General features: G+C 34.6%; 1 protein-coding gene across 4 annotated transcripts in view; it reads right to left on the bottom strand.

Moving 5' to 3' along the window:
• Window positions 1-23,266, bottom strand: part of LOC136032739 (calbindin-32-like) — a 179,945-nt gene that overhangs the window by 84,414 nt on the left and 72,265 nt on the right. For all 4 annotated transcript variants that reach the window (XM_065713072.1, XM_065713071.1, XM_065713075.1 and 1 more), the window contains exon 3: window positions 21,967-22,049. In XM_065713072.1, coding sequence (XP_065569144.1) covers window positions 21,967-22,049 — 83 coding nt within the window. The remainder of the gene's footprint in view (window positions 1-21,966; window positions 22,050-23,266) is intronic.

Raw genomic sequence — 23,266 nt, 5'->3', positions numbered from 1 at the left:
GGGGGGGCAAGCTACAAACCAATATTTTCGGTCACGTAAATAGGGCACTAGAAATTTCAATTTCCAATCAAATGAGCCCTCTTCCGACCTTTTACGATCATTGGCCTTAAACGATCACCTCTGGGAAAAAAGAACAAATAAACGCGCATACGTGATTTTTCTTCTGGCAAAAAAAAATCATAATTCCACATTTTTAAACATAGGACTTGAAACCTCTACAGGAAGATTCTCTGGTATGCTGGATCTGACGGTGTGATTTTCATTAAGATCACTTGACGCTTTGGGGGTGTTTTCCCCTTTTTTAAAATTGGGCAAATTTTCTCAGGATAGTAACTTTTGATAAGTAACATTAACTTTCACAAATTTTAAATATTTGGAATAATAATAATGTATCTATTCTTATCAAAACTCTGTTTCTTAGAGTTTCGGTTGCTATTGAGCCTCATCGCTCCTTACTTACAGTTCGGTACCACGAACTGTTTGATGATTGTATTTATTTAATTTATTTTATTAAATTTACTCTTTTTTTAGTTCGTTGAGTGAAGTTTTATTCTTCATATTTTTGTTTTTGTTTCTGTCTGTTTTGATTTGATGCTGAATGTCCAAGGGGATCGAAGGATATTTCCAAACATTTTGGCAAAATATCTGAAAATACCTGGAGATCGAAAGGTAAGTTTTACTAATTTCAAACCCCTCCACCCTCAAAAAATCCTTAATTTTAGTTTTCTGACTACTTAAAAAGCGAATGCCCCAATAGGGCTTTCGTGTGAATAAATCTATCTATCTTTTTATTTTAACTATATAGCTAATTTGGTTGAAATCAGATGAATGAAAGAACTAAAAGCAATTTAGGGCAGTAACAGATACATGAGGTTGGAGGGGGCGACCCTCCTCCTAAGACACTTCTGGCACACTTATTCCGTTCTTTTTTCTTTTTTTATTCTTTCGTAAAATAAACTTTTTTAGTTTGGTGCCCTCCTCGACTCACATTGGCGCCCTTGGTTCAGCAGCCCCCTTAACCAAGATCTTGCTCTTGATCTGTTAGAGATTCGGACATGAAACTGCTTGCAAGATCAGTTTACGAATCATTTCGTCATAAAATTATAAGATAAGCCTCATTTTCATGAAAAATTAATTATATAATTAAACTTGCTTGCTAGATCTTCATCTTCAGAATGTGTTTTCTTTCTTTTTCTTTTTCTGGCAGATTGGTTTTATTCTCTTTCTTGTGAGCCCATCGATTTAGCGTATGATGTCTGGGCTTCAATGATGGGGATATGACAAGGCAACTTACAACATTAACTTATGCTAAGGAGTAGTTTTTTGAACTGCCTCTGTCCACTCCCCACTCAAAAAATTCTTAATTTTAGTTTGGTGACCAATTAAATAGTGAATGGCCCAATAGGGCTTTCATATGATAAATCTGTCTTTCTATTGATTTTAACTATATAGCTAATTTGGTTGAAATTACATGAATGAAACAGTTAAAAGCAATTTAGGACAGGAAAAGATCCATGGGGTTGGGGGGGACCCATCCCCCGAGATATTTCTGGCGCCCTTATTCTGTTCTTTTTTCTTTTTAAAATACACTTTTTAATTTGGGGCCCAACCCGAGTCACATTAGCGCCCTTGGTCCAGTAGCCCCCATACCCAAGATTTGCTCTTGATCTGCAAGATAGAAAAATTAATTATATAATTAAACTTGCTTGCTAGATCTTCATCTTCAGAATGTGTTTTCTTTCTTTTTCTTTTTTCTGGCAGATTGGTTTTATTCTCTTTCTTGTGAGCCCGTCGAAAAAGTTTGAGTGAAGTTTTATTCTTCATACTTTTTTTTGTTTCTGTCTGTTTTGATTTGATGCTGAATGTCCAAGGGGATCGAAGGATATTTCCAAACATTTTGGCAAAATATCTGAAAATACCTGGAGATCGAAAGGTAAGTTTTGACTAATTTTAAACCCCTCCACCCTGCAAAACTCCTTAATTTTAGTTTTCTGACTACTTAAAAAGCGAATGCCCCAATAGGGCTTTCGTGTGAATAAATCTATCTATCTATTTATTTTAACTATATAGCTAATTTGGTTGAAATCAGATGAATGAAAGAATTAAAAGCAATTTAGGCCAGTAACAGATACATGAGGTCGGAGGGGGCGACCCTCCTCCTAAGACACTTCTGGCACACTTATTCCGTTCTTTTTTCTTTTTTTATTCTTTCTTAAAATAAACTTTTTAATTTGGTGCCCTCCTCGACTCACATTGGCGCCCTTGGTTCAGCAGCCCTCTTAACCAAGATCTTGCTCTTGATCTGTTAGAGATTCGGACATGAAACTGCTCGCAAGATCAGTTTACGAATCATTTCGTCATAAAATTACAAGATAAACTTTGTTTTCAGGAAAAACTAATCATATAATTAAACTTGCTTGCTAGATCTTCATCTTCAGATTGTGTTTTCTTTTTATTCTTGTTTTTTGCAGATTTTTTTACTCTCTTTCTTAAGAGCCCATCGATTTAGGGTACTGTTTCTGGGAGTTATTGATAGGGTCACGGGAGGGAAGACACATTATAAAGGAGGTTTTGGGAAATTTTTTGGACATTTGAGTTTACCGTGTGAAATTTGGGAGAGGTACTTCATATGCCCTATCTTATTGAGCTGCCTGACTGTAGTAAGATGCAGGGTAGAATACTATCTTTCTAGGATGAAGTCCTAGTGGAATGTCGTCTATATTATCTAAACATAATGTGGAAGTTAGGAACTACCCGGAACTCAGAACACAATTTGAATTCTTGGGAGGGGCTAAAGAGGAAGAATTTAAGTAGAATGAGACAGAGGAAGGGAGTGCGCAGCTGTGCCGGCTTCAAGCAGCTTGATCCTACACTGAATTATTAGTTGTTGTAGCAGTAACATTATTCACTTTAATCCAGATTTTTTTTGCTTGCTTCCTATGATGCATGACAGGGTTGTAGTCTGATTTCATATGGTATTAATCCTATATACGAAAGCTCAAAGTATCAGTTGAGGATTCAGACGAAACAGATGGCGTATAAGGAACAACTGACGAGCTTTTGTTATTTTTTTTTCTGTTCAAAAACCTGTTCATCAGTTCAGTATCACAAACTAGCAGTCTTTAGTCCATTCGACTCTTTCTCCGCAATTAAGTTTTAATTTTCAGTTTTCATTGAACCGTTTTCTAGGGCTACTGTTTCTAGATTGTCATTACCGGGACAACAAAGACTTGGGAAATATTTTCTTTACTGGAGATCGTTGCTATAGATTGACAGAGATGCTCTTCCGGCTATAAATAAAGGAGATATTTTGATTGAAAGGAAAAATTGATTGAACTTATTGCTCCTTATGGACAATGCAGCTAGGCTTTCGCTCAACTAATTTAAAGGCGGGTTCTAACTAAGGGAGCTGTTAAAAACCCCTATTATAAATCAAAGAAGTTGATTTTACGCAAGTAATCCGGTTATGTTAAACAAACAAATAATTAAGAAACAACATAACAATCTGCAGCTAATATTTCTAAGAAATTGCAGTGGCTGACATAATTATTGTATCAGCGGACACATTAGCAAAGCAGTAAAAAACTACTTATAATGCTGTCACTTTACTTTAGAAAAGCTCAAATCAAACTGAAGGGGACAAATTAATTGCAATAGTAAGAATGTGAATGCTGTTGACGAATTTCTTCAGTTTAATTGTTACATTTGGCTTTTAATCTTTTCGGTATCCAAGTGGTTGTAGCTGTTTGTGACGCCCAAAATAGGTCAAAAATTTGTTTTAGTCTCTGATATGTTCTTTAAGTCATTTTTTCATTTGTGAGAAGTTAATATAAATATAACGTTTTCCTTTTTGTGTGTGGGGGAGAGGAGGTGGAGAATGTAGAGTAGCTAATGGAACTGACTTAGCGTTTTGTTTTCTAAATTTGTCTATTTTCTACATATCTTGGAGGGTGGCGTAACTGTGTCAGTCTCTTTGGGGAGCATCCCAATGTAAACCCTAAGTATATATCTCTGAAAATCCAATCCTGTGTAAATAGAAATGTTGCCTAAAGTAGACGCTCCAGCGTTGCCTATAGTGAAGAGCTATAAGGCTTCGGTGTATTATTTTTTTCCCTAGAGCCACTTCAAGTGGATTGGGTGGTCGTGTAAACTTCAGAGTGGCCTCATTTGATTAGAATTTGAAAATTATAATGCCCTTTTTAGGAGTCACAAGTGACTGGAGGGCAACCAGTCCCCTTCCCGTGCCCTTTTTAACTTGTCTCCCCCTAACAGATCCGATCAAAATTTTGAGATAGGCACTTTGATGATCATAGTCTATAAGGTCAAATAAGTATAGCTCCAGGGATGAAATGACAATCCACTTCCCCTGGGGCAAGGGCTGTAAGTTATGCAAGTTATCCACAGATTACACATGGTGTTAGTTAATGGAAAATCGGAGCATGTTTGATCCCAAATCTCTAAAATGGCTTATATATAATATTAAGGGGAAATTTTCAGGAAATGTTGAAGGCGGTACTAAACAAAATTATCTCACAGTATGGGCATAATGGTTGTAAAAAAGGTGTATTAGTGATTTCTCAGGAACGGTTAGGACTGTTAAGTTGAAACTTTTAATGCATGTTGAGAGGGATGTTTAAAACTAGTCCTATGACAACCGCCCGATGCTCTTTTTAGCTACCCTTCCCCCAAAGACTTAAGATCAAAATCTAAAGATAGCCATTTTGTCTGACATAGTCTGTAGGTCAAAATACTTCTAATACCTCTATACCTCAACCAAAAACATTCTGAGCAGCCATGTTGTTAGAATTGTTTCGGCATCATTATTAGCAACCCCTCATAACGAAGTGACAGATAAGAGATTATAAAGAGTCCGAAATAAAGAGAGCTGAGGGATTTCACTGTTGAATCAAAAGCATAGTTCAAGAACTATTCCAAAGTTTGATTTAAATCAACAACATTTATAAAACAATTATATTAAGTTCAATCAGAGAAAACGCTCAGATCTCCTTAAATCTCAAACTATAATCCGACATTTTAATTCTTAAGTTGAAAAACTGAAAACTGAAAAAATTTCATTACATTAACCAATAACAAAGCTTTCCAGAACAACAGCTTTTCAAAAAAAGCAGTCATACTACAATTAAGGCGAGCAGAAATAAAGGTCAACATAGACAAAACGGAATTTATTGTCTTTAATAGTGCTAATCCGGCAAATACGAATGTTGTCATCGATAGCATTAGAATCTAGCAATCCCAGTCCCTGAAATACCTTGGTATCACTTGCGGCAGACGCTTAGACCCACTAGAGGCCTGCTCACCGGTTCAATCTGTAGATCTACTCGATCAGCTTATGGGAAAACTGTCAAATGCAAGAGGTCATGCAACCGTTTTATTATTTTAGAACTTTTCTATGCCATTGTCTCTCCCCTAATCTGGTATATATTGCCCTTGTGGGGAAATGTTGTCTCTCACCGAGCGTCGAGCGTCGAATGTTGTCTCAACACTTACTGCTGAAACACAAATTTTTTGCTTGGACTTCCACTCAAGTTCTCTAACACAGAGATTTTATCGATGTACGGAATATTCAATCCATCAACTAAAGCGACCGACATAGAGCGTAGAACTTCCGTGCGATCTCTCAGCAAGCTACACGATTTACTGCTGACTCAACTATTTATGTGATTGTTTTTATGTGATTCAATGAATTAAGTTATATTTGGTGGGCACAAATAAATACATAATTCAAACTTAAAACGACAAGAAATTGTTGCCAAAGAATATTCAAAACCAAAAATGATCAGAGATTAAAATACATATTCGCATCAAGCATAAAAGTAACAGGTACAGATGCAGAAGAAAAATTAAATCTTATAATCAGCGAGAATTAAAATGTGTACTTAAATCAAACTAAAAAGAAACAAAAATCTTTACAAAAAGCAGTTTGGCTATGATCCTATACCCTAATCACAAACCTTCTAAATTATATTGTAGCTTTTCTGCTTTACTAATAACAAGTTATAATTTAATAAATTTTGTTGCTATAAAATTCAAAAATACAGTAATTACTGCTTAACAAAATGTTGGAACTTGAACTCCTGAGATAGCCAGGAATTGATATCATTATATATTAAGTATTTAGTATATTTTCATTAGCTCTTTCCACTCATCTGGATTATTATAATGATTTTCTTTTTTATTTTCCGTTGATATTTTGTAAATAAAACCACAGCTTAAAAAGACTTATAGTTTCAAACAGTTCGTGGTAACGAACTGTAGTAAGGAGCGACCCGGCTCAATAGTAACCAAAACTCTAAAAAATTGAATTTTGATATCAATAGCTACATCAAACGAATCGCATTTTAATGCTGATTTTAAATATATAAGTTTCATCAAGTTTAGTTTTACCCATCAAAAGTTACGAGCCTGAGAAAATTTGCCTTATTTAGGAAAATAGGGGGAAACACCCCCTAAAAGTCGTAGGATCTTAAAGAAAATGACACCATCAGATTCAGCGTATCAGAGAACCATACTGTAGAAGTTTCAAGCTCCTATCTACAAAAATGTGGAATTTTGTATTTTTTGCCAGAAGACAAATCACGGGTGCGTGTTTATTTGTTTTTTTTTTTTTTTTTTTTTTCCCAGGGGTCATCGTATCGACCAAGTGGTCCTATAATGTCGAAAGAGGGCTCATTCTAACGGAAATGAAAAGTTCTAGTGCCCTTTTTAAGTGACCAAAAAAATTGGAGGGCATCTAGGCCCCCTCCCACGCTCATTTTTTTCCCAAAGTCAACGGATCAAAATTTTGAGATAGCCATTTTGTTCAGCATAGTCGAAAAACATAACAACTATGTCTTTGGGGATGACTTACTCCCCACAATCCCTGGGGGAGGGGCTGCAAGTTAAAAACTTTGACCATTGTTTACATATAGTAATGGTTATTGGGAAGTGTACAGACGTTTTCAGGGGGATTTTATTTTGTTTGGAGGTGGGGCTGAGGAGAGGGGGCTATGTTGGAGGATCTTTCCTTGGAGGAATCTGTCATGGGGGAAGAAAAATCAATGACAAGGGCGCAGGATTCTCTAGCATTACTATAAGAAAACAATGAAAAATAAACATGAAAAGTTTTTTCAAATGAAAGGAAGAAGTAGCATTGAAACTTAAAACGAACAGAGATTATTACGCATATGAGGGGTTCTAAAAATACTTTAGCATAAAGAGCGAGGTATTTAGGAGGAGATCAATACCTTGCTCTTTATGCTAAAGTATTTTTAGTAATTTCAACTATTTATTCTACGGCCTTTCTGATTCAGGGGTCATTCTTAAAGAATTGGGACAAAACTTACGATTTAGTTTAAAGAGCGAGGGATTAACGAGGGTACAAACCCCCTCGTATACATAATAAAAATATAAGGTTATGAAAGTTTGTTACGTAAGTTAATTCTTAAGTTACGTATATTTTTTACTAATAAAAACGTTCGTTAAAAATTAAAAGTTCTAGTTGCCTTTTTAAGTAACCGAAAAATTGGAGGGCAACTAGGCCTCCTTCTCCACCCCTGATTTCTCAAAATCGTCTGATCAAAACTAAGAGAAAGCAATTTAGCCAAAAAAAGAATTAATATACAAATTTCATTTTAATAATTTATGTGCGGAGAGCCAAAACCAAACATGCATTAATTCAAAAACGTTCAGAAATTAAATAAAAAAAACTAATTTTTTTAGCTGAAAGTAAGGAGCGACATTAAAACTTAAAACGAACAGAAATTACTCCGTATATGAAATGAGTTGTCCCCTCCGCAATCCCTCGCTCTTTACGCTAAAGTTTGACTCTGCCACAATTCTACTTTTTAAAACAATTTAAAGCTTTAGCGTAAAGAACGAGGGATTACGGAGGGGACAACTCATTTCATATACGGAGTAATTTCTGTTCGTTTTAAGTTTTAATGTCGCTCCTTACTTTCAGCTAAAAAAATTAGTTTTTTTTATTTAATTTCAATAAGGCACACATTTAAAATAGACTTTAAAGGTTTACGGTTAAAAAGGCGAGTGAGCAGTTACCGAGCTCCTGCTTGTAGTCATTACTGTTCGTTTTAAGTTTTACTTTAGTATTCATTTCAATGTTTACTTATTTGAATATTCGTCTGTATCACTATCTTCATGTTTGATTTGAATATTCACATCCAAATCAAACCAAATCCAAGAAAATTAATAGAGGACAAAATAGATGGATTCTAACTATGGAGAGGGGGTATTTGTAATATAGCCAAAATAAAATGGATAAGTATGCATTTTACATAATTGTATGCTTTAAGTTAAGATTATAACCCCATATTCTCTCCCTGGCTTCATCAGGGATCAACAGGTTTTTGGTAAACTTTTTTTCTTCAGCTAATGGCCTCAAGATTAATTTTTTCATTAAAAAAAGAAGAAAAATTGGAGGTTTATGCTGTGGTATGTTAATTAGAAAATATCGTAAAAAACTGAATGATTCAATCATGCTTTGGCATGTATTGAAAAAAAAGTCATTCAAAGAATAACAATAGCAAGGTTATGAATTCCGTCAACATGGTCCATAACAGACACTTAAGTACTTCATATTTCCGTCAAAGAAATGTTGTGTTTATTGCTAGTTTCCAGGAAATTACCGAAAAACAAAGCATAAAATAAAATTTTGAACTAACCATTACTTATGTTTTTCACTTCAGCGAAGCTAAATCTATTAAATGAAACTGCCTTATATTTTCTATTTATAAAAAGGTGGGAAGTAGAAAAATTGTAGTGGCAATTTTAGTTATTTTACTTTTTAATCTTCGAACTCTCGTTTTAAAACAATGAATTTAAAGAAACTAATATGCACTATCAGAACATATTAGCATGCATTACCAATTAATATGCCTCTGGAGAAGACATGACCCTAACAACCACTATGGTAAGGGCTGAAGTTATGCAAATTCTTATTTGTTTGCAGATCAGTTTTAGAGGTTTTACAAGGTCACAAATACCATTTTATGTACCCAGTGCCTCTAAACTTTCAGGGACTGTTTAATCTCGGCCAAATGGGTTTTGTTAGTAGAAGGGGGTTAGGGTGTCTGGAAACAGGCTAAGAAGTTTTTCTCTTATTGGTTTGGAACTTGCTGCCACAATTGCTTGGACAAAGAGGAGCCTAATGTATTTATAATATTTTATGGGCAAGGTTTCCGGTGCCTAAAAAAGGACTTTTTTTGCGATTAGCTCAAAACAGATATCCCTACTTTATTTATAAGAAGGGATACCGATGCATATGGAGAAATAGAAAACAAATCTGGATTTCTACCAAAATATTGTCCGGCATCAGGCTAGAAAAGGCAAAAAAATCGCTGGGCTCCTTTATATGAAGGACATGGTTGTAAAAACTTGGGAGGGGCCTATTAAATCGGAAATGAAAGTTAAGCCGTCCTTCCTAAGGGCCAAAAATTACCAGAGGGTAACTAGCATCCCCTGCGCCCTTTCCTCCTATCGGGCCCCTATAACTCCGTCATATTGAATAAGAAGTTCTGATATACATATTTTGCTACGAAACATCTAAAGATCTAATCAGTAAGCTTCTAGGGTCGATATCAGCTCCAAAGCTCCTGGGACTATAGCTTTAAATTATATAAATTACTTATTGCTCAAAAATAGCTATATCTGTTATGCATTATTTTAGAAGCCAATGTGCTCAGACTTTCTAAAGGATGGGCTTCGGAAACGTATCGCCTACCTGAGTAAATCAAAAGATGCTATTTACATTCAAGTAAGCAAGTCTACAGTATCTAGATATTGGCTTTGGTAATCGAGTTGGACGTTCAGGGAGTTTTGCGGCGAAAGAGACTCCATAATCTGTGTTCCGGGATTGCTAAATATTATATGTCTCCAGCTCACCCAAAAGTGCAGTTTAAACACCCATAGGATGTGCAATCTATTCAATGTGATTTGTTCACGGTTAAGATCGCAATGACACATCTCTGCAGTATCCCGGGAACGGCCTTTGGGTTTCAAGTTGAGATTAGAGAGTGTTGTTTGGAGAGAGACAAATCGACTTAAAATCTTTGCTTAGGGAAAGATGGCTGAGATAAAGCTCCTGAAGATTTGATCCCTAATCTGTTTGAAAATTTGGACTCTATAGGGATCCTGTTAGACGTTTTTGTTCCCGGCAAAGCAGCAATGTAGACCGGAAGAAATCATGTGTACCCAGGTTACAATAATACTGTATCTGCACAATCTCGGGAACAGCTTTGGTGATTGAATCAAAATTTTCCGGGGGCACTGGAGGCTAACTGGATCTTGAATTTTGACTTTGGGGGAGGGTTGGAGGTAATTCGAAAGAAGTCATCTATCCAGTTTACTATAATGACATATTTACGATATCTCGGAAACGAGTTGTGAGTATCCAGTTGAAACTTTTGAAACGGTGAGGGGAGAGGAGCCAAGTAAATTCACATTTGTGTCCTTAGGGAGAACATAGGAGAGCCAAAAATGTGTTTCAACAATCTGCTTAGACCTTTTACCACTGTTAGACCTTGTAAAACTTACAAACTATTTGCAATGAAGGGTGGTCAATAAAAACATGGTATTTTTGCCATTTCTTTCAAAAAACTGTATTTTTAGCATCTCAGCAATAAGAGGGTGTATCGAGTTAAAACCTCCAAAAGGGTTTATAAAGTATAAGAGGACTTCAAATATATTTGAAAATAAATTTCAAATATATATATATATATATATATATATATATATATATATATATATATATATATATATATATATATATATATATATATATATATATATATATATATGTATGTATATATATATATATATATATATATATATATATATATATATATATATATATATATATATATATATATATATATATATATGTATGTATATATATATATATATATATGTATATATATATATATATATATATATATATATATATATATATATATATATATATATATATATATATATATGTATGTATATATATATATATATATATATATATATATATATATATATATATATATATATATATATGTATATATATATATATATATATATATATATATATATATATATATATATATATATATATATATATATATATATATATATATATATATATATTTGTGACATGGTTGAGATTACTAACACATTCTACCTCTTAGACAAGGATTATTTTTTTTTTAAAGAACCAAATTCTCTTGGTGAATGCTTGAAGCTTTTACCCTATACTGAACGAAATCAAAATTAATTTTGCAGGTTCTGATTCCTGCGGAAAAATCTTCCGCAGACAATCCCCCTCCCCCATACATTCTCTTCGATGGATAATTCCTCTTCGGAAAGTTATTTTCAAAAATTCCCGAGAAAGTTCATCCCAAGGAACTCCACCCTACAGACAATCAAGCTTAAGAAATCCCCCCTCCCACTTGGAATGTTGATCAACCAAATGGAAATTAACATAAACAAAGAGAAAGAAGAGAATAAGGTTGTTTTAGAATATATTGCATATATTCCAAATTCACGTTGAATATATGGAGAAAAATATTCTTTAGGATTTTTTTTATATCTCAATTTATCTTAATTAATTCTGCCTTGTCAGGGTTTTGGGGCTGATTTATTACAGCAGGGTAAGATTAACTTTAAGAAAAATAAATTGCTTGCTATTTGAACTAAGGAGTTCCTGCTCATTTTAAACTTGCTTGGTCTGACAAGGAGCGATATTAAAACTTAAAACGAACAGAAATTATTCTGTATATACGGAGGCTACTCCTCCTCTGTCCTTTGCCTTTCACGCTAATATTTTTAGTACTTTTAAAAAGTTTTTTCTTCTAATTAAAAGCCCCTTGTGTTTCAGGAGTCGTTCTTAAAGAATTAGAACAAAAAGTAAGCTTTAGCGTAAAGATGGAGGTAATGAGGAGCCTCCTTTTTATTATGACATCTTTTGTTACTGAAAAATAATAATCATCTGCTAACGATTTATCAAAAATCCTGGTGATTACTGCAGCTTTCATGCCATTTTCAACTGACACTTCATAAATAAACGCCGAGCTCACTGCAGCATTCACGTCATACTTTAGAGTGTGGGGGGAGGGGTATCGGAGAGGGGCATACATTGGACTCTCCAATTCTAATAGATTCTAATAGTACCCCACGTTTCATTGTCTAAACCCAATAAAGGATCTTCTAAGCCCCTCCATTCTCCTAAAAAAAATGTTCTCAAGGACAACTTTAATGCCACAGCAGGTTCCGTGTTTATGCATAAATTGTTAGCCGATAATGACATGAACGCTGTCCGACAAAAAGAAGGGGTTTTTTGGCTTCCGTTTTCGATATAAGCTTAAGAAATGATGCAAACACCCTAGGAGAATACGCCGCAAAAACAACCCAATAGAATTCAGACATTCTCTTTATTTCTCTGTGGTTTTGTCCCATTTTTTCTTTTTTTTTATGCTATCGAATTCTACAGTCTGAATTTTGACTGGAATGTTAAAATCCAAGCAATTCTTCTAAAAACTCTTATTCCCAATCTGTTTTAAGGCATTATTTATAACCTTACTAAGCTAAGAACAAAAGTATTTTTCAGATGATCATCTTAGAAAATTTTTCATTAGGTAAATGGAAATCCCTAAATCCCATAGAAAATCACTTCCTTCTTCTCTTTGTAGAAAACCACCTCAGACTTGACAGTTATTCTAAAAGCTTTGTATTTATTTATTCATTAGGTTTATCCATTTAGAACCTAACAGCATGGATTACAGTAGTAAAAGCAAAGTAAAAGCCGAAGCAGAAGATATAATGGAAATTATATGAAATGACAGTTAATAATTGTTCATTAAACAGTTCATAATATTGGGGTAATTAAAGAGTGACCCCTGGGAATAGAAATCGAAACCCTAAACAAATTCCGATGAAATATATCAATGAAAAATATCAAAAAAGGAACACATCAAAATATTTAAACTTTTTGCTTGTTCTAACTATGTAAAATATATTTATTTTATGCTTAAAATAAAAATAATTAGTATAAGTACAGTTTTATATCCTTAGAAAAGAAAGAAATATCCTCAAAAAAGAGTTTTGATCTTGAAAAAAATTTTACGGAAGGGAAGACCGTAAAATTATTACGGAACGGAAGACTTAGGTTGAACTAAAAACGCATAAAAATTATTGTTTCGCAGATTCATAAGATATATTTACAAAATTAGCTCAAATAAACTGAGTTGTAATATTTATTAATACCTCTAGAATACTAAAATTAGAATTTTCTATAAAAGCTAAGCTTCCTTGAGTTTGTTAGGAATTATAGTCGCAAATTAAAGCCTATCAATATCACGATCAGTGAAAAACTATTGAGAGGCAGAAAACTATTTTCTGCAGTTTGTTCATGAAATGTGTGCTCCAAAGAGAACATTTTTGGGTTAGGAGGGAGGGGCAAGGCCTCGTGTTTGATTGAAGCACTAGTTTTTACACCAACTTATCAAAGCCATGGCGATCCGGACAGCGTTCATTTCATTATCGGCTAACAATTTATGCATAGACACGGAACCTGCTGTGGCATTAAAGTTGTCCTTGAGAACATTTTTTTAGGAGAATGGAGGGGCTTAGAAGATCCTTTATTGGGTTTAGACAATGAAACATGGGGGTACTATTAGAATCTATTAGAATTGGAGAGTCCAGTGTATGCCCCTCTCCAATACCCCTCCCCCCACACTCTAAAGTATGACGTGAATGCTGCAGTGAGCTCGGCGTTTATTTATGAAGTGTCAGTTGAAAATGGCATGAAAGCTGAAGTAATCACCAGGGTTTTTGATAAATCGTTAGCAGATGATTATTATTTTTCAGTAACAAAAGATGTCATAATAAAAAGGAGGCTCCTCATTACCTCCATCTTTACGCTAAAGCTTACTTTTTGTTCTAATTCTTTAAGAACGACTCCTGAAACACAAGGGGCTTTTAATTAGAAGAAAAAACTTTTTAAAAGTACTAAAAATATTAGCGTAAAAGGCAAAGGACAGAGGAGGAGTAGCCTCCGTATATACAGAATAATTTCTGTTCGTTTTAAGTTTTAATATTGCTCCTTGTCAGACGAAGCAAGTTTGAAATGACCAGGAACTCCTTAATTCAAATAGCAAGCAATTTATTTTTCTTAAAGTTAATCTTACCCTTCTGTAATAAATCAGCCCCAAAATCCTGAAAAGGCAGAATTTCATTTGTATATCTTGACTGTCTAATGGTATGGTATGGTATGCGTTTATTTCATCAAATAAAAATTACTAAAATTGCACTTACAATCAATAATATACTGCTCAATTTAGGGACCTAAAATGTCCCTGTTCAGCAGCAAACTACAACAAATAAATGATAACTATTCATTCAAAATCAAAGAAAAAAAAAAAAAAAAAAAAAAAAAAAAAAAAAGACGAAACACTATACAATCTCTAAACAGCCATCTCTCATCATAAAAAAAGAAAAAAAAGGGATAAAAATTTAAACAATATAATTTATAATTTATTCAAAAAATAATTTTTTATTCTTACTTTAAATAACATAAGATTTTCAGAACACCTAACACTCTCTGGAATTGAGTTCCAAATAACAACACCTACATGTTTAATCATAAACCCAGATCGCGTTGTATGCCTGATTTCACTAGTCAGCTGATCAGAGCTCCTAGTAGAATAATCGTGATAATTTGAATTATATCGATAAAAACTTCTAAAATATTGAGGAGACAATCCATTTAAAACCTTTTATACAAAAATTAAAATCTGTTGAGATTTAATAAAATCAATATTCAAGATATCTAAATCTCTAAAACTATCTCTAGTACTACCACACTCAAGATACTCACCCAAACTTCTAATTGCCTTATTCTGCATAATCTGGACCCTTTTTACATGACTAGAAAAATTGCTTGCATACAATGAACAACCATACACTAAATAAGGATGGACAATTGAATAATAAATTGCTTTCAGGACATGTAGAGGAAAAAAATCATGAAATCTTCTTAAAATACCAACTCCGCGAGCCAATTTTGAAGATAAAACTTTGCAATGATGAATCCAACTAAAATTTACATCAAAATAAAATCCTAGATATCTACATTGAAAAACCTGACTGATGGAAACACCTTGTAAAAGAATACTATGACAGTTATTTACAACTTTACCAATACGACTAACTATCATATAATTAGTCTTCTCAGTATTCACTGCAAGAAAACTATGCTTTGTGAACTGAGATAAATTCTCCAAAGCTACATTAGTTATCTCTATAAGATCTTCGACAGATTCCCCAATCACTGTAAGCGCTGTGTCATCTGCGAATGATGTAACTACGGCACCAGGAATGTAAAAACGCATTGTATCCACGTATATAAGAAACAGTAAAGGTCCTAATACCGAACCTTGGGGCACTCCACAATTCACATTGAAGGGTTTCCCTACCACATCATCTATCATAACTTTGATGGACCTACCATGCAAGTAAGACCTAAACCAATTCAAACACTTCTCACGGACTCCCAAACAAGCTAGCCTACTTAATAAAAGATTAAAATCAACGGTATCAAATGCTTTTTTAAAATCTATGAACACAGTAAGAGGGATAAGATTCCTTTCTAGGGCACTATTAACGCACTCCATTAGATGGTATGCCGCATGAACAGTTGAATGTTTAGTTCTGAAACCGAACTGTGACTCACTTAATATTCCGAGCTTGTCTAAATATTCATACAGCTGTCGATGTACTATTTTCTCGTATATCTTTGAGAATAGTGGTAACAAGCTTATAGGTCGATAGTTCGTCATATCTTGCTTATTGCCTGATTTGAACAGTGGTAGGACCTTTGCTTGCTTAAGCGCTTCAGGGAATTGGCCGACTTCAAGTGACAGGTTAACGAGGTAGAGAAGACATGGTAGTAGATACACTGAAACTACTTTGAATGCTTTCAGATTCAAACCGTCAATACCAGCAGCATTTGACTTTAAATTCTTCACAATTTTTGTTAATTCTTCAATTGACGCTTTTTCAAATTGAAATTTATGATGCTCACCTCGATTATCTTCAAAGAGCGTGTCACTTTTCGCTGGGTCTCCGTGAGAAGTGTCTTCCCTGATTCTACTTCCAATACCAGAGAAGAATTTACCAAACCCGTCAGCAATCTGCTGCTTATCAGTCAATGTAACACCCTCGACAGTGATAGCATTTATGAGGCCATAATGTTTACCTGTGCCTTTAATCACGCCGTTAATGGTCTGCCAAGTGCCCCGCATATCACCTTTTTGTTCATTAAATTTTTCGATGTAATATTTTTTTTTTTTTGAACGTCTTAACTTATTCACTAAATTTCGTTGACGAATATATTCATTTTTACTTTCTTCAGATGAGTCATTTAAACTTTTAAAGAAGCAAGCGTTACGAGCATTTATAGCTTCAACAACTTCATCATCAATCCAGGGTTTTCGGGGGATATCTCGTTCTTTTTTCCTAGTAAGTTTCAAGGGACAAGCAGACTCAAATATCGGAGTAATTATCCCAAGAAAGTTGTTGAGGGCACGCGAGGGATCCGGTTCTTCATACACTTTCTCCCACGATATTACACTTATTTGTTCACGGAACTCATGTAAATTTGCCGGCCGAAGATCTCTTATAAGTTTACGCCTAGACTTTTCGCAAGTCGGGATCCGTTGCTTTATCGTACATGAAACAGGAAGATGATCAGATCCCGGATGGAACATGATATCACAATAAGAATCAGGAACTAAATTTGAAGGGAGAAACACATTATCAATAAGAGTAGCAGAATGTTCAGTTATTCTAGAAGGAAGGCGATTCATTGGAAAATAACCATGCGATAACATCAAGTTAAAAAACTCAAAATTATAGCTATTCAAACATAACAAATCAAAATTAAAATCACCCATGATTATGCATTCATTTTTTACAGACAGAAGTTTACATAAATAATCATCAAATAAATCAAGGAACTCAACCGAGGGAGTGCTAGGTGGCTTATAAACCAAACAAATTACTATCTTTTTATTCTCAACAAATACAATTTCCACAGAAAAAATTTCCACCTTCCCTTCAATCCAAAGGCATAAGTCATCCCTTTCTTCAAATTTTATTCCATTTTTCAACAAAAAAGACAAACCTCCTTGTCTCATCCGATTTCTAACCTTCGAAATCATTTGGTAACCTGGAAAAATGTAAGACGAGAGACAGCTGTCCATAGATAAAAACGTTTCACAAATACCTAATACATCAATACTACTATTCATAGCAGACAAAAAATTTTCAATATCCTCAGACGATGACGTAACATGACAATTCCATTCAGACACACGAAAACTCTTATTTTCTTTCCGTATTGGAAATTCAAATGATACATACTGACTTTTTCTTACTGGCTCAGGGCATTTTACAACACTATCTTGAGCAATTTTACACTCTAAAATTTCATTAACATCTAAAGCATTATTTTCTAATTAATCCAACCGATCCTTCTGGTGTAACGGCAAAACTAATTATCAAGAAATAAGAACAATATAAACTGTACTGATTCCTATTGGAAAAAAAAAAAAAAAAAAAAAAAAAAAAAAAAAAAAAAAAAAAAAAATCTAAGCGACATCTTGCAACGACCATAGGCGACGGGGGAAAGCATCACTCGCAAGGCGTATATAAATTTGGCCTTGATCAGACCACACTTGTTTATTACCGTATTTTTTACGTGCTAGGTTCAGAATATCACGTCTCTGCTTTGTTAAATTTTCTGATACAAATACACCAGTGCGCACTAGTTTCGACTTAAGCTTAAAAACTTTTTGGGCAATTTCTTTCGACCTGAATTGTAGAACAAGAGTTGTAGAACTGTTTATTTTAAATCTTCTCACTTCCACAATATCACCATCAGACACTTCAGATATTTCCATTTTATTGCGAATCACACCCCCGATTACAGACTTTAAGTCACTACTTGGAGGCTGTTTGATACCATTGAAAAGAAGACTATCTAGCCTTAAGTCCTGATCATACATATCTAATTTCTGCTCTGCATTCTTAACTCTCTCCTCAAGAAATATTATTTGATTTCTTAGGAATTTCAGCTCGTTACTGAGGGCTAAGAATTTCGGTTCAAACTCAACAATCAAAGCTGAATAAACTTCACTAACGATAGTTGAACTCTGAGCTTTTATAGCATGCAAAGTGTCACTGGATAGAGACTGCCTACCAGCAGCAGTGGCCACTAGTTTTTCATCCAGCTTTTCGTCTATTTTTTTAGCAAGATTTTCCATCACACTTTGGATTTCCTGTTCTGTCGCGGAAATGCGAGTAATAATAGCCGACGATCCCGCTATAGTTTGTTGCCCAGGAATTGGAATTTGGGTTTTTAGCTTCTCTTTGCAAAGTTCTATATAAATGTTCGGTTGATGAATAAAATCATCAAATGCTCCCTTTACACCCTTGCTAGTAGATTTCACAGCTTCAGCCTTATTTGCTTCAAACTGCATAAGCTGTGACTCGAGAACAAACTGGGTGTCACGGGACCCGTAGCAAAAAACCAGATACTTAAAGACTTTTGACTTTGAGTTCGTAGTCTTATCAGGTCTGTTTCTATTTCCGTTTCACAAGAAATAGCCTAGTCAAGATTTTCCTAAAAATTTATTTTTGCATCTTTAAGTGAGAAAATGAAAAAAATTAACTATCTTTTTTATAATATGCTTGCTTTTATTCTTTTGAATATGCATAATTAGTCACCAAGAATCCAATTTGCTTCAGCAGCCAAGGATAGCACTAATCAGTCTTCATAATCTGTCCCAAGAGTTCTATGATTCTATGCCAAACTCTAACAAAAATATTTAAAATGTCAAAAGAAAATAACCGTTTGGTATATCTCTGAGCATAAGGCCCTCCTGGAATTAAACCACAAAGCAATTTAGCAAGAGGGTCGATTCCGGTCTTAGCCTTTTATAGATAGGAAAACACAAAATTCCTTTAAAACATATTTATTTAGGTATAGTTAGAGGTACTCATGTCCATTTTAATGTGGAAGGGAGATAAAGGCTCTCTAACCCAAAGTGTCATTTTTGTTCACAATGAGATGTATCATAATTGGACTATTATAAAAAAAGGAAATCCCCGTTGGATTTATCCCTACCAGCAGTGCTGATCTCCGTTTATTGGCCCTTCAGCAAGGAAGTGCAATGGGGGGTTGGGGGCCAACCATCCTGTGCTTTTGCGCACCCTTCCTGTTTACCTTCCCCATGTTTTTCCAGGTACTCATTTAGAGCTAGGTCGACTCTGGCTGAGCTTACAGAGTCACGCCACTAACCCCCGTCCCAAAATAAATAATGGGATACATTAGGATTCGAACCCTGGCCCTCTCGGACAAAGGATCCTAAATACAGCACACCAATCCACCCGGCTAGGATGAATATTATGGGTCTATTATGGATCCTGTCTAGAGAAAAAAAAGATACAGGGACAGAGAGACAGCCTCCCCTCAAATCTCAAAAGAGATCTAAGGACGTTATAACTAAAAAATCTAGCAATAAGATTGATTGAGTGTTAAAATGTCTTTTTAAGACATTTTAAATATCTGCCCGCTAAATTTAAACGGGCAGATATTGCCCGTCTTCGTTCACTTCTGAAAGCATTCGACTTGGTTAATCGTGGTGTAGGGGGAATGTGTTTTTAAAAGTATAGGGTGAGGGCAATTTTGTTGTCTTAAATTCTTTCTTCAGTGAAAAGCAATAAAAAATCTAGCAATAGGATTGATTGAGTGTTAAAATGTCTTTTTTAGCAAAAAATATATACCAGATCCCCAGTAACCGATCAATATCCTAGATACACTTGTGCTCAGGGGCGAGCAGTATGGTTCCCATCCTAACAGGCTGTGAACTGGCCTATTGTTTGTACTTCGCGTATATCTTGAAGAAGCAAATGAATGAAAGTGCAGATATTGCCCGTCTTCGTTCACTTCTGTAAGCATTCGACTCGGTTAATCGTGGTGTAGGGGGAATGTGTTTTTAAAAGTATAGGGTGAGGGCAAGTTTGTTGTCTTAAATTTTTTCTTCAGTGAAAAGCAATAAAAAATCTAGCAATAGGATTGATTGAGTGTTAAAATGTCTTTTTTAGCAAAAAATATATACCAGATCCCCAGTAACCGATCAATATCCTAGATACACTTGTGCTCAGGGGCGAGCAGTATGGTTCCCATCCTAACAGGCTGTGAACTGGCCTATTGTTTGTACTTCGCGTATATCTTGAAGAAGCAAATGAATGAAAGTGCAGATATTGCCCGTCTTCGTTCACTTCTGAAAGCATTCGACTCGGTTAATCGTGGTGTAGGGGGAATGTGTTTTTAAAAGTATAGGGTGAGGGCAATTTTGTTGTCTTAAATTCTTTCTTCAGTGAAAAGCAATAAAAAATCTAGCAATAGGATTGATTGAGTGTTAAAATGTGTTTTTTAGCAAAAAATATATACCAGATCCCCAGTAACCGATCAATATCCTAGATACACTTGTGCTCAGGGGCGAGCAGTATGGTTCCCATCCTAACAGGCTGTGAACTGGCCTATTGTTTGTACTTCGCGTATATCTTGAAGAAGCAAATGAATGAAAGTGCAGATATTGCCCGTCTTCGTTCACTTCTGTAAGCATTCGACTCGGTTAATCGTGGTGTAGGGGGAATGTGTTTTTAAAAGTATAGGGTGAGGGCAATTTTGTTGTCTTAAATTCTTTCTTCAGTGAAAAGCAATAAAAAATCTAGCAATAGGATTGATTGAGTGTTAAAATGTCTTTTTTAGCAAAAAATATATACCAGATCCCCAGTAACCGATCAATATCCTAGATACACTTGTGCTCAGGGGCGAGCAGTATGGTTCCCATCCTAACAGGCTGTGAACTGGCCTATTGTTTGTACTTCGCGTATATCTTGAAGAAGCAAATGAATGAAAGTGCAGATATTGCCCGTCTTCGTTCACTTCTGAAAGCATTCGACTCGGTTAATCGTGGTGTAGGGGGAATGTGTTTTTAAAAGTATAGGGTGAGGGCAATTTTGTTGTCTTAAATTCTTTCTTCAGTGAAAAGCAATAAAAAATCTAGCAATAGGATTGATTGAGTGTTAAAATGTCTTTTTTAGCAAAATATATATACCAGATCCCCAGTAACCGATCAATATCCTAGATACACTTGTGCTCAGGGGCGAGCAGTATGGTTCCCATCCTAACAGGCTGTGAACTGGCCTATTGTTTGTACTTCGCGTATATCTTGAAGAAGCAAATGAATGAAAGTGCAGATATTGCCCGTCTTCGTTCACTTCTGAAAGCATTCGACTCGGTTAATCGTGGTGTAGGGGGAATGTGTTTTTAAAAGTATAGGGTGAGGGCAATTTTGTTGTCTTAAATTCTTTCTTCAGTGAAAAGCAATAAAAAATCTAGCAATAGGATTGATTGAGTGTTAAAATGTCTTTTTTAGCAAAATATATATACCAGATCCCCAGTAACCGATCAATATCCTAGATACACTTGTGCTCAGGGGCGAGCAGTATGGTTCCCATCCTAACAGGCTGTGAACTGGCCTATTGTTTGTACTTCGCGTATATCTTGAAGAAGCAAATGAATGAAAGTGCAGATATTGCCCGTCTTCGTTCACTTCTGAAAGCATTCGACTCGGTTAATCGTGGTGTAGGGGGAATTTGTTTTTAAAAGTATAGGGTGAGGGCAAGTTTGTTGTCGTAAATTTTTTCTTCAGTGAAAAGCAATAAAAAATCTAGCAATAGGATTGATTGAGTGTTAAAATGTCTTTTTTAGCAAAAAATATATAGGCTGAGTTGCAATGCTCAGAGACTATGGCAAAAAATGCGCTCAATTTAAACGCAGCTTTCATCCTTTACATGTCATGAAAACAAGAAACACTGAAACACAGTATATTTACTTACCTCAGTATCGTCATTTGCATTTACTGATGAAACAAATTCTCTCAAAAATCCATCAAGCTCAGAGCCTTCGATAAATCCATTGCCTTGAAAGAAAAAATGAGTTATAAAGCAAAAATTCAAGGAATTATATATTTTATTATGGTATTGCAACTCTTAAATATCATGCAATTATTGTTAAATAGATACATATATGTTTACAGTTTGACATCAAATCGGAGACTCAATATTAAATCGACATCAGCAATTAAAAAACCATTTCGTTTTAAAACACAAAATTTTCAGGGGAATACTAAAACGAAAAGATATTATTCTGTTTCTCTGACTGAAACTAATCAGTAGAAGTTGGTAAAGGGAAAAACTATTGGGAACCCAGAAAACAAAAAAGAAAGTTGATGCCAAAAGCTCTCATTTCTAATTGTTCTTGTGAATGTGGCTTATACTACTCACTACTCTCACTACCCACTATTAACACTACTTACAACTTACAAACTCAAACTAATCAAAAGTAACTATATTAAAAACCCCATAAAACACCCAAAAATGGATTGAAAACATTGAACAACTAGCTCCATTTTTTCGAGGGGGCTGGGGTGGAAATCTCACATTACCAAAACTGTTTAATAACCCCTTATCATTACCCCAGCAGAGTCACGGTTAGCTTTGCAATCAAGTACGTTTTTTCTCTTTTAGTTCAAAATCTATTGTCGGGAGCTCTAAGTGTAAAGGAGTTTTTGTTTTCATATTTTGGTTTTTTCAATTATTTTACATTTTGATAGTTTTTTTTTTATTTCACAGCTTTTATAGTTTCTAGTATGTTCCGCGTGCCGAGTGCCGGGCTTCCGGTACTGTATATATATATATATATATATATATATATATATATATATATATATATATATATGCAATGTGTGTATTTTTCAAACCCGTGTCATATAGTTTCGATATAATCAGCTATTGTATGTTGCTCTTTAGGTTTAAGCCCCCTCCTAAACTCATACCCTTTAAATTAGATAATACCTGTGCCTGATGTGCTCTTTTGAAAGTTGTTATAACAAAAATAAATTAGTAACTTTAAAATAACTGACAGAAAAGAAATAATGTTCAAGGTCATTCAAACAATAGCAATACATCTATGGATTTTTATTTTAGGAACGTACACAAAAAGAAGTTTGTGGCCCTGACTCCTCCGAAACTTTCAGATTTTGGAAATTTAGCTTATAATTTCATATTTTTCTTATCCAAAAATATTTATGAAATAACTGAAGTATTTTATATATATATATATATATATATATATATA

This window comes from Artemia franciscana, chromosome 11, assembly GCF_032884065.1.
Source record: "Artemia franciscana chromosome 11, ASM3288406v1, whole genome shotgun sequence".
Taxonomy (NCBI): Eukaryota; Metazoa; Arthropoda; class Branchiopoda; order Anostraca; family Artemiidae; genus Artemia; species Artemia franciscana.
Note: the sequence above shows the minus strand (reverse complement) of the source record. Positions and strands in the feature narration are given on the sequence as shown.